The following is a 16,023-nucleotide window of genomic DNA, read 5'->3' on the forward strand; positions in this document are numbered from 1 at the left end:
TGCCCCATGGCATGTGGGATCTTAGTTCACCAACCAGGGATCGAACCCACATCCCCTGCATTGGAAGGCGGACTCTTAACCCCTGGACCACCAGGGAAGTCTTTCCCCCGTGATTCTTAACAAGGCGGATTGCAGTTGCCTTTACCACCCTGCCCTTGGCATATATATAGATGGTCCAACAGAAGTGTGTATCCTTTGAATTCCGCTGACTTTTTGAGACTCACAGTTTACAATAAGGAGTTTCATCTGGCACCTTTTTACCTTCCAATTTCCAGTGTCCTTTACCTCCATGCAGTTTCTGCCACTTACTTTCACGGCCACCCTGTGGATCTTATCTTCTGGGCTTTCTGCCCCAGAAATCTTGAAGTTGGGCTTACTCCTCTTTGGTCATAACTTTCATTCCATCCAACTGTCTCACTGTCACCTGTACCTGGTCCCGGACTAGTTGAAGCCTCCCACCTCTTACCCCCTTTACCTTCTTTTTCTCTCATCCCCCTTCTGTCTTTGCTTCTCTGCCAAGTTTAAGTCACTTCCACCACTCTCAGAAGCTCAGCTCCCTCAGTCCATTGGCCTTCGTTACACCCACCTGGCAAAATCTCAGCTCTGGCTCAGTTGCTAAGTGTTGTTCAAGAAAACCTCACAGTTGAAGTACACTCTGCAGGGGAGTGCTCAGCAGTGTTGATCACATTTAAGGAATTGACTTTGACCAACGAGGTTAGGCTATTCTCTTTGTGTTTGTTCTTTTTTCATGCAAAATGAGATGCTAGTATGCATGTATTTCTTAGTTACATAGGTGACTATGTAGAATAAAATTTAAAAATAAATTTGTTAAACTGATTTTATTTTAGCCAGCTAAAATGCCAGTGAAAACAACACCTTAGAACTGACAGTCAGGGTACTGTAATGTGGGCTTAACATATCTTTCCTGATTAATCCCACATTACTTGCTTATAGGAGTTCTTTGTCCCAGCCAGTCTTGTTTTTTTTCTTTTTCATATCCCAAACAAGTGTTTTGAACTTTTAACCTCAGTTTTGATCATGCTGCTTCCAGAAAATCCTCCCTTCTCTATCCTTGAAGTTCTGCCCACTGCTTTAGTCCAGCTGAAATCCTGCCAGACTAAAATTTTGGGAGTATTTTTCCTTATCTGCCTAGAGGGGTATCTTGTCCCTCTTTGAATGTGGTATCCCCTCTGCCTCCTTAGTGTAGATGCCCCTCATTATGGTACTATTGATGAACTTTTTTGCTTATGTGTCTTTTTAAAAATATAAATTACAAGCTTTAGAAATGTAAGAACCATGGTTTGTGTGACTGTTATATCCCATGGTGCCATAGGTAGAAGGGATGTTTATAAATGTTGATATATGTAAACGGGGCTTGAAAATATTTTTATTATGGGTGTAATTCTATTTTGGTATATACAAGTAAGTGGTTGGAGAAATCTTGCTGAGATTCTTTTTTTTGTTTGTTTGTTTGTTTTTTTTTCGGTACACGGGCCTCTCACGTTTGTGGGCTCTCCCGTTGTGGAGCACAGGCTCCGGACGCGTGGCCCAGTGGCCATGGCTCACAGGCCCAGCTACTCCGCGGCATGTGGTTCCCGGACCGGGGCACGAACCCATGTCCCCTGTATCGGCAGGCGGACTCTCAACCACTGTGCCACCAGGGAAGCCCCATATTTTTAATTTATGTTTTAAATTATACCTTTGTCATTGTTAAAGAAATTGGGCATTGTTGATCTGATTTATAACTGTAGTTGGAATTCAGTAATATAACTAATGGTACTTAAACTGCTGTGGTTTTGAACAATAAATTCTCACCACTTAGGACAGATCATCACCAAGACAAACCAAATTGATCTGTATTTGAATGCATTACTTTCTACAGTAGCTTTCCCGATTTGAACGTGAACTCTGCCACCTTGTGGTTTTGTGCAATAAGTGCTTTAAAGGAAAAAATTCCGCTGGCTAGAGAAACTTAAAGAATATTAACATTTGAAGATGCACACTAGCTTAGGTAGCACGTGTTTCTATAAAGTCCCTGGTAGAAGACTAGTTTGGTTTTGTAACGTAATTAAGAACTCTCAGCCACCTTTGAATTTATGTTGATGTACATTGTATCTTTGAATAACTTCCTGACAAGAGTTTAGCTTGAAATTAGAGGTAAACATTCAGTATTTGAAAAGGCAAAGATTGTTTTATATATGGCCAAGGTCACTGAAAAGAGATAGGAGTAGACTCTTGCCTTTAAGACCCTCACTCTAATGGGAGACGTGGGAAGAATATCCATAGGTGGCCGTGAGAGCACAGGCAACTGAAGCTTTAATTTTTGCGTGTGGGGGTAACAGTGTCTGGTCAAGGGATAGCTGGCGTCTTTGGAAGGCAGGGCAATCAGTTCGTTTTGCAAGACTTCTTGTGAGAGGGGTCGTGCCACCCCTTCCCTCCCCCCCAATTTATCTGAAGGTGAAGTTTATTCTTTTTTAATGCATAGTTCTGACAAACATCCATAGTTGTGTTTAATTAAAAACTTTAAGGCTTTCCACTAATAACCTGCAAAAAAAGAAATCCTAGCCAAAAAAAACCCCGTAGTGATTCTTTCTTAATTCCTGTCAGGTGCAAATGCTGTATGATTTGGCATTAGAAAAATGAGTGGTAGAGGTTCGTTTCCCAAACCTCTATTTTAGAGACTTGAAACATACTTCACGGCAGATTTGGAGTCCACTAGGTGGAGTAGTTGTGTTATTTATTTTAATACTGCAGTTACTGTGGCTCTGAGGAAACACTTTACAGCTGTGTCCCCAGTTCTTTCAGAATTCCAGCAGAGGGGCTGTGCTCCTAAAGAATGCTACATCTTTTTGAAGTTTGGAAAGACTGAAATAAAAATGCAGTAGTGTTGAAGTATCCGTGATTCAGGGAGAATAAAGAAAGAGGGATTGTGTTTTTCTACAGAAGAGGCTTAAGGGAAAAACCAAGGGGTGGGTGGTGATTTGAGGATAAGGAAAGAGAAAGGTAACCAGAGTGAGATGTGCTAAGATAATGGTTGGTTCCATGTTGCCAATTTATTGACTCTGGGGCTTAAGGATTGTCACTGGAGGCTTAAGGCTTAGGCAAGGGGAAGACAAAGAGGAGGTAAGAAATGAAAGAGGGAGAAGAGAGCAAGATAAAGAGCATACGGTTTCAGGGCCAATTCCTTTTGGGGTGTTGGGAAAAGATGGAAGTGAGGAGAAAAGTGATTTTAGGAGATAAAAATAGAGAAACCAACTGTGAAAGTACCACTTGTCACAGTCTTTATAGCTTTATAACATCCATTCTCTACCAGGAGATATTGGACTAAATTTTATTGGTATGTAATTGTGCAATGTAAGACAATTTGTGATTTTTTTCAACAGTTTTCTCTGGATTTGTGTACTTTAGAAACCTGAACTGTGTCTTTTATCAAAGATCCAGACTTTTCCTTATTCTTGTATCTCACTAGTATGTTGCTGGAAGGGGCTTCTGATTATTGTTGTATGTATAACTAGGCCTTGTGTTTCTGGTTTCCCATTTGGGGGGATAATTTGCTCTCTGGTACCCTTGTTTTCCCCAGTTTTTAGTCTCTAGGGTCTATGTAAACAAGAATGGTATAACTTCTGCAAGAAAATTTTATTAATTTAAGCCCTGAAAAATAGAATCTTATAACTTTGGAAGGGATATAAAGATCCCTGCCTTTAGGAAAGTGACACTTTAGTCAGCCAGAAAGAAAAAGTGAGCTGTTTTAAAAGACTTCCACCAAAGGAGTTTCCACAACATTCTTGATGTCTCATTTAAGGAATTCTTTATTATATCTCACCTAAAATCCATTTGCTGTAACACACTGTTTATATTCCTTACCATTGAGAAGCATTTACATAGCTCCTTGCTTATAATGAAACACTGTAGGACCAAGTCTTTATGTTTAGCGTATGGCCCAACACGTTAAGGGTTGCTCTGTAACACTCAGAAGAAAAACGTTAAAGAAACACATTTTGTGTTTCTTTAACATTTTCAAGAATAAGTAAGAGTAAGTGAATTTCAGAGGTGTGAAGAGTGTTGATTAGCTGTGAGTTACACGTCTAGACCCTGGTGCCTGTGAAAGTCATCACCTTTTCCTCATCATTCCTGCTTCTGTGTAGTTTGTCTTCAGGTTGAGAACAGCTGGCTGCCATCTTCTCTGTAAGATCATTTTTTGTCACTTCTCTTCCTCTTTTAAAGGCTGCAAATAGTTCCAGCTCCTTTCATCTTTCTTCAGAGGTTTTATGTTTTCATCCTGTTAATCATCTTTGAGTCTCTTTTGAATCCCCTCCAAGTTTTATTTTTCCTTAACATTCCTTTTCAGTTGAGAAGTACAAAACTGGCTGCAGTGCCTGAGAGTTTCTGATCACCTTTGAGTGTCATGAGAGGATGATCTCACACTTGTACCTGTGCCAGAGTCCATTTCATATCACCTTAGATTATGTTTGCTTTCCAAAACTGTACTCATGTGGTGCTGACTGCCTGTCAGATTCTTATCTCCTGTGACCTTGATCTTTTCCTCTTATGTTTATTTATAACTTGTACATTAATCATCTTTTATTTGTAGAGTTTATTTTTCTTGGCTGGATAGATTGCTTTGCACTGTCCTCACTGAAATTCATTGCCTTTCTTTTTCTGATTACTTCACCACTTACTCAGTGTCATTTCTATTCTTATCTTCCAATGTGCCCAGCCCATGGGCTTCTATTGTCTGTGCTATCCCAGTCATTGAGGCAGATGTTAAAAAAAGAAGGGGGTAGAGACAGTGTCCTCTAAATGATGGCAGAACATGATGTGTTGATGTTTCTCAAAATTTACTCTAATGAGCAGCCAGGCTGAGTGGTAGAGGGCTGTCTGTGTTCCCCTCCTTTCGTGCTTTTTATGCTCCTAGGATCTGTTTCTCTCACCACCAAAGTTTGGTGCCTCCATCACCACACAACTGTACTAAGGAACAAAGAAAGCTTTGTCAGAGCAATTCATCTTGCGTGCTGCTGTCAGATTTAATTTTTTTCACTACCTTGTTCATATCTTTCCTTGTTCATAACTTTCAGTGGCTCCCCAACACCACTGAATTAAAAATAGCTTTCTCGTCTGGCATTCGAGGCACATTTTGGCCTCAGCCTCCATTTCTGTCTGATTGCCTGTAACTATTTCTTTAAGAATGAACCACTTGCCATTCTCTCACACTTTCTGAGGCCTTGGTTTGTCTGCATTGTTTGCTTAGAACACTCAGGTCCCTGGCAGTCCAGTGGTTAAGACTCTGTACTTCCACTGCATGAGGCATGGGTTTGATCCCTGGTTGATCCCACAGGCCATGTGGCGCAGCCAAAAAAAAAAAAAGCACATGCTGATGCTTTTCCATCAGATTTTTGTCTGTTAACACCATTTAAGACCAGTGTCTTTCATGTTCCTTTCTTTGTGGATTTCTCCATCTAGATATGATCTTTCCTTCCACACTCCCTTATACTCCTTAGGGTGCTTATTATATTTTGTCTTTCATTATAACTAGTCTTTAGAAATAACCGTGCTTTTCTTAACCTTCCTGATAGACTGTAGCTTTTTTTTAAGAACTGTCTCTTCCTCATCTTGGTAACTTTGGATATACCTCCTAGTATGTATTTGCATGAGTAGATGCATAAGAAAATACATTTTTGCTTATAGTATTTACGGGTATGTGCCAAATAAATGAACTATATATCAGTTTCAGCACATTATATGATATATATGATTTAAATTCTGTTGTAAGCTCCTTACTTGGTAACAGACTGGTAGCAGAGTTTGGACTGGCAGCTGGTATACACTTTGAGTAGCATTGTTATAATCTACTTTTTCACCCTTAAAAAAATTCTAGAAGGAATTAAAAGTTTATATCAATTTACTGTATTGGTCATTAAACAAAAATTGTTAAATGCAGCAATTGCTTGATTGCATAATTAAAATTTACTCTAAAAGCCCTTTTATAATGGACTTTTATTGTTCTCTAGAAATTACCCAACTCTGGCTAATATTGAAAGGAAGAAAAAGTTAAAAATTGAAAAGGAAAAGAGAGGAGCAGTGTTGACAACGACACAGTATGGGTAAGTTCCTTAAAATTGCTTGCACCCTCAATGCTTATTTTAAATGAATGTATGTACTTATAAATAACAAAAAAGAGCATACACCCAAATCCTAAAACCTCTATACTTTCAATTCTGAAATCTTTGCTTTTGTAACTTTTTTACTTAAAAATTTTAAAATTATATTTTAAAATAAGTATTACCCTATATTTATGTGGTTTTCAAAACGATTTACAGTAACAAGTCTTTTCTATCTTTGTTTCCTAGCTAAACAGTTCTCCTTCCCAAAGGCAACCCATTTTATCTTTCTAGAGATATTTCATCTTTATATAGCACATAGATAATAGTCTTTTTTTTCCTTTTTTGATATTGTTGTACATCTTGCTTTTTTTAGCCAAATAATATACTTGGAGATTGTCCTATATTGACATATAGACAAGACTCCTCATTCTCTGAGGTGTGTAAGAAGCATAAGAATATCCCACGGGGTTTTTTTAAAAAAATAAAAAACAACAGTTCTCTATTGACAGACATTTAAGTTTTCACCAATCTTTTACTAATAAAAAGTTGCCATTATTGCCCTGTACATACATTTTACACATGTGCAGATATTTCTGAGCATGGATTCCTAGAAGTGGTTTTGCTGAGTCAAAAGACATGTGTATTTATAATACTGATAGGTAACTGCCAAATACCTATCGTAGAAGCTATTGTAGTTTACTCTCCCAACAGCAGTATATGAGACATCCCATTTTCCCCAATGCCTCACATTCATAGAATTTTTTCCATTTTGTTTTGTATTGAAGTGTACAACTGAAAGAATTTATATACGTTCACATACCTACATACCCATGTAACTTCCACACATTAATAATATATAGAACGTCTTTACCTCACAAAGGTTTCTCTCTTAGGCCCTCCTTAGTTCCATGCCTCCCTACAAAGGTAACATCTTTTCTGATTTCTATCATAAATTTATTTTACCTGTTCTTAGAACCTTATATAAGTGGAATCATATAGTATTGATGTGTCTTCTTTAGTGTATAGTTTCTGTGGCTCAAAATTATCTTGTGAGATTCCTCCATATTGTTGTGTATAGCTGTAAATCCATTCTTATTGCTATATAGAACTTAATTGTGAGAATATATATTCACTCTACTATTGGTCATTTAGGTTGTTTCCAGTTTGGGCTATTATGAATAAAGCTGCTATGAACATTCTTTTAAGTGTCTTTTGTGGACATAAGTACTTGTTTCTTGTTTACATTGGCCATATACACAAACACATACACACACACACACTAGGTCATACTAGATATTTAGTTATAATAGATATAGTCAAACAGTTTTCCAAAACACTTGTACTAGTTTATACTCCTTCTGACTCTGCATCTAATTGCTGTGTGTCCTGGTCAATGCATAGTATTGTTATACCTTTTCCTCATGTTATACCATTTCCCTCGTGACTAACGATGTTGGACATCTTTTTATATGCTTATCCGTCATGTCGATGTTCTCTTGTGAAGTGCCAGTTCAAGTCTTTGACCATTTTTTTTAAAGCGTTTTTTTTTTTTTAATTATGTGTAACATAGACAAAATTATTTAAGTCAATAAATTTTTAAGGAATTTCACGTGTTCTGATTCTTTCCACTGCCAATCACCTTAGTTCCTCCAAACTCATAGTCTTCAAGGTAAAATAGCCCTTTCAAAAAGAAGTTGTTATGTTAGACCACAGTTCTTTTAGTTGGGCTTCTTTGATCTCCAGGAGAATATGGACACACTTCAAAATTCCACACCTGTAATCTTTGGGATCCAATTTCCTCAAGCGATTTACTTCAGGACCATGTTTAGGGTCAGGAGATGGATCTGCTTGGTTCTGAATTTGACATCCTCTGAAAATGTGTTAGGTTCAAATCATATTCACTCCTAAGCCATCACACCCTAGAACAGTACAGATCATTGGGATATGCCAATACCTTTTTAAAATCCAGACACTGTGTTCAAGATAAAAGCTTAAAAAAAGAAGCCATCTTTGTTTCATGTCAACATTAAAATTAGAGTACTAAATCAATACAACTGATAATTTAAAAGCTTAAGGTATGAGGGAAATTATCAGCTCTGTAGTCCTGGAAGCAATCTTCTTTTTTTTTTTTTTTTTTGCGGTACGCAGGCGTCTCACTGTTGTGGTCTTTCCCGTTGCGGAGCACAGGCTCCAGACGCGCAGGCTCAGCGGCCATGGCTCACGGGCCCAGCTGCTCTGTGGCCTGTGGGATCTTCCCTGACCGGGGCACGAACCCACATCCCCTGCATCGGCAGGCAGACTCAACCACTGCGCCACCAGGGAAGCCCCTGGAAGCAATCTTTATGTTTATCAATACACCCCCATCATTTGATTCTCTTTTAGGTATCATGTTCCTTCTTACCTGTATCAAAACTCATAATGAACAATGAGTTCTGGGTTGCAAAAGAGGATTTATTTTTGCCCTTGTCTAGAAGTCTTTGTCCAGAAATTAAACAAAAACAAACACAAGTGCTATTGACCACTTTTTAATTGGGTTGCATTTCTTGATTAGTAGGAGTTATTTACTTAGGTATAAATCCTTTTTTGCATAGAGTATAGGTAGTACAGATATATATAGTCTTGCAATTTGTGACTTGCCTTTTTACCCTTAATAGGTGTCTTTTTTTTTTTTTTTCTCCATATGATAAGTCTTAACTGCTCAGATATCTGGGGTCAGCTGGGGGTTATCTGGTGATCTTGACAAGGCTTAGTCACAGCTGGGGGTTTGTTAGCTGATGGTTGGGGTGCCTATATAGTTACTATTCGTGGTACTCCTCATTCTTTAGCGTAGATCCATCTTTCCTTCTGATACCATTTTCCTTTTTCCTGAAAGACTTCCTATAACATTTCTTGTAGTAAGGGTCTGCTGGAGATGACTTCTTGCAGCTTTGTGTGTCTGAAAAGATCTTTATTTTACCTTCCTATTGGAAAGATATTTTTGCTAGATACGTAATTCTAGGTTAACAGTTTTCTAAAAATTTTATAGTATTTTAAAGATGTTGCCCCATTGTTTTCTTATTCTCATTGTTTCCAAGAGAAATCTGCTGTCATCATTTTGTTCCTCTATATAAAATACCTTTTATCTCTGAGTGCTTTTAAGATTTTCTCTTTTTCACTAGCTTTGAGCAATTTGATTATTATGTGCCTTGGTATTATTTTCTTACTTTGTTTTATTGTCCATTGAGAGTATATGTAATGAAGCTTTTTTTTTTTAAATGGTCTTTGTTTTCCTATGCATAGTTTACATAAGCATGTACTTACATAAGTGTTTGTTTTCCTCCTAAGAGTAGTAATTGCTGTGGTTTGAGAGGGCGCTTGATTTGAGCTAGCTGTGAAATTGTGCTTGGTCTATGATCTTTAAGTTTAACTTCCTGTAATGTGAAGAGAATAATACCTGTCTAATCTATTTCAAGGAGTTACCATGAAGTTTAAACAAGAAACAAGGTAGCATATTTGTAAAAGCGTCAGAAACTTTAAGGCTACTTACAATTAAGTAGATAAGAGTTAATGCACTTTGTAAAGTCTAAGGAACATTTAATCTTAATGTATAATAGGAATGAAAGAATGTTTCCAATTAAATTCACTTGCTGTTGATTGTACAACATAACCCAATTTCAGAGAGATTACATTATGGGAGGAAATGTGCAATTTGGAATTGATAAAGTATGGTATATTGTGGTATGTTATCCTTTTAAAGTTCTACTTTGGAAGCCATTGAATTTATTTTATTCTGGTCTCTTTAATGTACTAGGTGATGGGTGATTTATCTGACAGCTAAATTTCTTTTGCATTCAGTAATCTTTTTCAAATTTTTCTTGAAAGGTCAGTGCCTTTTATATTAAGAATCGCATTTTTCTTACTCCAGCAAGATGAAGGGGATGGCCAGACGTTCGCAGATGGCAAAAATCAGAAGTCCTAGCAAATGTCACAAATGGAAAAATGGTCATGCTGGACAGAGAGCAGCCATTGGGTCAGGCAATCCTTCGTGTGATTCGAAGCCTGAAAGTACACCCAAGGCAAATTCAGACCCTCTGGGTGTTTTGGTAAACACCGATTCCGGTAAGCTAAATAAGAAAACACCGTGTTTTTAAGAGTATAGCCAGTGATGCAGAAATTGATTCTTCACATCCTTGTTTGGGGAGAGTTTGATGGCAAAAAATGTAAAATGGTAGAATGATGCTTTTGTTCTTAATCGGAGTGTTTTGTCAAAAACCTTGTTTAAAGAAATTTTTCTGAATCTTGGGAATGAATGCATGAGGCAGGCAGAATGTGGGAGAAAGATTATATTTATTGGATAATTTCCTTAGTATCGTAGAATATTGGAAATTTTCTTAAGATTACTTTGAATGTACAGATGTTGTGGATTCCGATTTGCACAATTATGTGAATTTTCCCACCGAGAAAGCAGGAATTCCAGTGGAAGCCAGTATTTATGCTGCTCAGCATGAACATGGTCTCTTTGGCTAAATAATATTAATTCCATATATTTAAATAATACTGTTCTTCCTCAGAGCATAGAATATATTTATGTGTGTTTATTGTTTTTTCTTAAATTCCTTCTAGAATTTAGGAGATAAGTTTATTCTTGCTTATAAGTTGCAAAATTAAAGGACCAAAATGTTGCTGTCACAGAAAGATACCGCTAAGCCTTCATTTCTCTTCTGAAAAATAAAAATGTTTATGTAAATATTTTACCACCTTTCCTTCTAATAACGATGTGAGGCTTTATCCAGTTGCTAGTGATTCTTCTTTTGCAAAGGGGTATTACTGATGTTACATTGCAGGTTTGCTAGCAGGCTCTGCTCAGCTTGGGGGAAAGCAGCTTCTACGACAATCACATATTATGTTATAAATTTATTTATTTGTTTTTGGCTGTGTTGAGTCTTCGTTGCTGCACGCAGGCTTTCTCTGGTTGCAGCGAGCGGGGGCTACTCTTCACTGCAGTGTGTGGACTTCTCATTACGGTGGCTTCTCTTTGTTGCAGAGCACAGGCTCTAGGTGCACAGGCTTCAGTAGTTGTGGCACCTGGGCTCAGTAGTTGTGGCTCATGGGCTCTAGAGCACAGGCTCAGTAGTTGTGGCACACGGGCTTAGTTGCTCCGCGGCATGTGGAATCTTCCCAGACCAGGGATCGAACCCATGTCCCCTGCACTGGCAGGCGATTCTTAACCACTGTGCCACCAGGGAAGTCCCGTGGAGATTACTGAATTTATGGATGGGAAGAAACAGGGGGATAACTACTTCATTGACTAAATCAGGATGGAAAAAGATCTTGGCATAAGGGAATGTTTGGCTAAGAGTGACAAGATAAAATTTAGTAGGAATAATAATAATAAATTATTTTAACACCAACTAACACTTACTGAGTAAGGTATTGGGGTTGGCAAAAAAGTTCGTTTGGGTTTTTCCATAACATCTTACAGAAAAACCCAAACGAACTTTTTGGCCAACCAAATACTTACTGTGCTCTAAATGCTTTGTATATATTAGCTCTTTTCCTCCTGACAACGTTTTACTTATGTACAGATGCTACTTCCGTTTTCGAACCAAGGAACTTAGAGTGAGTAATTTACCTTAGTCATGCTGCTAATTAATGGCAGAGCCAGAATTAGAATTTAGGTGTCTAACTCCTAGTATACTATACTACCTCTACACGTGAAGTCTGAATTTGGCCAAAAAAATATTGTAGGAGTCTAGGATAGTTGAGATGTGGGAGAGAGTTTTAAAAAGGCATCTTCTTATCCTTGCTGCTAGCAAGGCAAAGATAGAAGACGTTTTAGGCCAGGGTTGAATTTACTCTTGGGCACTGATTTTTTTTTCCTTCAAAAAATGTTGGAGAGAGCCCACATACTTATACAGTTTGTGACCTTGGTAATGAAATACAATCTGTACCTAAATATAAACTTCCATGTCATTAAAATACTTGAAACACAAATGTGAAGACTACTGTTAATAAACAGTGTTGCTAATTTGAAAATTACATAATTCTTCCCTTTATGCAATTTTCTAAATGAACATTTGAAGGACTCTGTAGCACTGAATACTCTGTTTTTGCATTGTTAGCTTTGGTTGGGTAATTCTGTTTTCTTATTTTTAAAGAAGTGTTTCAGTGTGTCAATCTGGTGAAACACTAACAAAAAGATGGTATATATTGCCTCTATTTGTATCTAGATCTTCAAGAGACACCTTAGACCTGAGAAACAATAGTTAAATGCCTTTCATCCTTATAGTAGAAAGCATTCAGTCAGATCTACGAGCAGTTGAATGAGAGATAGCAAATAATTTTGTTTTGGCTTAATGTTGAAACTGTAACCTATTCTGAAGGTCAGAGATGAAAATGTAAGTCTTGAATATAAAAATCCTAAAAGTAAGCTGTAAATTTATAATATTGTTCTTTGAGGAAATCAAAATACCAACAATCAAATTATGGTAGCTTAACTTTGTAGGAAAGATTCCATTTAAATTTATGTTATTCTTTACCTAGTATTTCTTCTGGACTTTCACATTTTCCAAATCAATGTTTCAGAGTGTTGGTTTTTCAACTTTTCACTCCAGGTATAGCTACAGAAAACCTTATGTACCATTTTTTCACATGCCCTAGATATTCTCAGATTCTCGACTTTCCAATTTATCAGTTTTACCTTGTTTGGAGGCAGCTTCCTTCACATGGGCCAGAGCCAGTCAACCTTCATTAAGATCTCGTTGTGCTTGTTATTCAAGTTGTCGGTGGCAGGGCAGCATTGTGACAGCGTGGCCCTATTCATGCTCAAATGTCACAGTTGACACTTTTCAGCACTAAGCTCACTTTAAAAGTGAAGATCCCAATTTCTTTTATTTTTTGCCTTTTCTGGGCTTAGAACCTTATCTAGACAGCAGCATTCACATTTAGACAAGATGGTAGTTCTTGAGAATCTCTATAAACCTCATGTCACATTTAGAAAATCACTGCCTGAGCCACCTTTTTTTGAAAGTAGTTGGTAGTATGTGAACCCTCATTAATTGTGCAGATGCTTTATTTATTTAGTTTTAAAGATGGAGAATTTTTAAATTAAATTAAATTAATTAATTTTATCTATTTTTGGCTGCATTGGGTCCCTGCGGCTGCGTGTGGGCTTTCTCTAGTTGTGGTGAGCAGAGGCTACTCTTCGTTGCGGTGCGCAGGCTTCTCATTGCTAGTCATTCATTATAACAGATATAGCTATTGTCATAGAACACTGGGCCATCAGTCTACCTATATGCATTGAGGTAAGCTAGATGGCTTCTGTTGTTAAAAAGGCAGACATTCAAGTAAGAAAGTAAGCTGGCCTAGCACATCAGAAATCATGAGTGCCCATTGTTAAATACCTGGTTTTGAGGTTTGGAAACTATAAACCAAAGTTCCCATTTTTTTAGAATGACTTTTTCAATATATAGCTTTTTCTTTGTGAGAATTTATAAATCTTCTTGGGGTTACAGCATATAATTGTGCTTTGTTCCATAAAGGCAATAGGAAATAGTGGGGGGAGAGGAGGGTGGCACAAATAAAGGAATAAGTTGTAGAAAGAAGCCAGATGAGCTTTTTCTAATGTTTAGAGTTGGGTGAGACATTCAAAGGGCAGTTTGTTTTTTGTTATTTTCATTTCAATAGGGATTTACTGAGGTCCTACATTTTGCTTGCCCAGGCCTATAATTCAGTGAAGTCTTTCCCTGCCTTCAAGAAACTCATAGTCTACTGATATATTTTAGATTTAAAAAAATTTTTTTGGTCATTGGGAACATGATGTGTATGTATGAGAGAGAGAGGTGAGATTTACCCTAAGAAAGGTGTCACTATTTTTCTTTTTTTAACAGTAAGAGAAATTATTGGAGTTGGTATTTATAATGCTTTTAAAGTTTGATTTTATAATCTTCATTGCTATTATTTTTGTACTGGTGTTTTTATTTTAAGTTTTAAAAAATTTTCTTAATTTTTAAATTTTTTTCAATTATAGAAACTTTTATTATCCTAAATTAGGCCCATCAAAATTTTTAACACACGTTAATATTAAATTGTATAAGAACTTAAAATATTACTCAGGGATCTTTTTTGTTATTTTTATTTTTTATGGTTTCTGGTTTTTTTTTTTAATTTTTATTGGAATATAGTTGACTTGCAGTGTTGTGTTAGTTTCAGGTGGACAGCAAAGTGAATCAGTTATACATATACATACATCCACTCTTTTTTAGATTCTTTTCCCATATAGGTCATTACAGAGTATTGAGTAGACTTCCCTGTGCTATACAGTAGGTCCTTATTAGTTATCTGTTTTATATATAGTAGTGTGTATATGTCAATCCCAATCTCCCAATTTATCCCACCCTCCCTTCACCCCCGTAACCATAAGTTTGTTTTCTACATCTGTAACTCTATTTCTGTTTTGTAAATAAGCTCATTTGTACTCTTTAAAAATTCCACATATAAGCGATACCATATGATATTTGTCTTTGTCTGACTTACTTCACTCAGTATGACAATCTCTAGGTCCATCCATGTTGCTGCAAATATACTGGTATTTTTAGTTTAGAGAGATGTTTTGGCTGTTTTTATTAAAATGTGGGTGAAGTTTCTTGAGTATTATTTTATCAGCTCTGCCTATGGTATAGTCATTCCAAGATAGCTGCTAGAAATGCCTAAATTAGAACTGCCAAGTAGATCTGAGCGTCTTTGTGAACAGCCTTCTGTTTTTGAGATGAAGAGTCACCATAGAAGATGTTTTGATAGTGCCAAAAGTGTCATTACATGTGGTGGGTCCCCAAAACATAACTGAGGGGGACGAAATAGGAAAAGAGGTGTTCTAGCTCTTACCCTTGGGAAGGCAGTTAAGTGTAGTGAGCTTTGTGACACTCCTCGTAATAAGTACACCAGCCACTCACATTGTGGTTTTAATGTATGTCTAAAATTCTTTGCTTCAAGAGGTAGAGCTTAATTTCCCTCCCCTTGAATGTGGGCTGGACTTAGTGACTTGTTTTTAGGGATAGAATAATGAAAGAGCAGAATAGTAATGTCATGGTGGAGACTACCAAGTGATCATGGTTAATATCACCAGTAATAGGCTGAGATGTACCCCCTGATATATGATGAGAAGGTCACTACCTAAAATCCACAGCCTCAGTCTAATCATTAGAAAACGTCAGACAGACCCAGCTGGGGGATATTCTATAATAACTGACCGGTAGTCTTTAAAACAATCAAGTTCATGAAAGGCAAGGAAATACTGAGAAATTGTCACAGGTTTGAAGAAGACACATATCAAGGAGTCATGGTGATTGAACCTGATGTGATATGGAGGATTGAATCCTAGAACAGAAAAAGGACATTAATGGAAAAACTGGTGAAATTACATTACAGTCTGTAGTTTAGGTAGTAGTACTATTCCAATGTTAATTTGTTAGCTATGGTAAATGTACTGTGGTTTGTAAGATGTTAATATTAGGGGATGCTAGGTGAGGGGTATATGGAAATTAAGAAAAATGGAATCATTTTATTGAAAAGAAAAAAGAATAAGCTCTGAATCCAGACAAAATCAGGTTTCTTTTGTGGCATCACCTCGACATAGCTCTATCATTCTGTACCAGTTAGCCTTTTTGAACTTGTCCTTAACTCATTCATGCAATAGTTTGTTCTTCAAATATTTCTTGAGCACTTATGTACTGTTCTAGGCTCTGAGGATGCAGTACTGAACAAAGCCAAACCCCTTCTCTCCTGTACCTTATGTTCTGCTTGGGGCAGCTGCAGTAAATAGGGGTTGATATCCTTCATAACGATGAGTAAAGCTAAGGAAAAGGATAGAGAATGGCAGTTGGAGAAAGGGGTGTGCTATTTTATATAGTCAGCAGCGGCATCTGTATGATAAGGTGACATTAAG

The 16,023-nt window shown here is 37.1% G+C and overlaps 1 protein-coding gene and 1 non-coding gene across 2 annotated transcripts in view; one reads left to right on the forward strand and one right to left on the reverse strand.

The window, feature by feature from the left end:
• The window catches only part of NUFIP1 (nuclear FMR1 interacting protein 1), a 42,217-nt gene that overhangs the window by 11,319 nt on the left and 14,875 nt on the right, over positions 1 to 16,023 (forward strand). Inside the window, exons 6-7 of the mRNA XM_059041867.2 lie at positions 6,009 to 6,101; positions 10,006 to 10,199. Of these exons, the coding sequence (XP_058897850.1) occupies positions 6,009 to 6,101; positions 10,006 to 10,199 (287 nt within the window). The remainder of the gene's footprint in view (positions 1 to 6,008; positions 6,102 to 10,005; positions 10,200 to 16,023) is intronic.
• LOC131743608 (small nucleolar RNA SNORA40) lies at positions 8,488 to 8,614 on the reverse strand. Its single transcript, XR_009331876.1, has one exon. It is a non-coding gene; the product is annotated as a small nucleolar RNA SNORA40 (small nucleolar RNA).

The sequence above is a fragment of the Kogia breviceps genome, chromosome 16 (assembly GCF_026419965.1).
Source record: "Kogia breviceps isolate mKogBre1 chromosome 16, mKogBre1 haplotype 1, whole genome shotgun sequence".
Taxonomy (NCBI): domain Eukaryota; kingdom Metazoa; phylum Chordata; class Mammalia; order Artiodactyla; family Physeteridae; genus Kogia; species Kogia breviceps.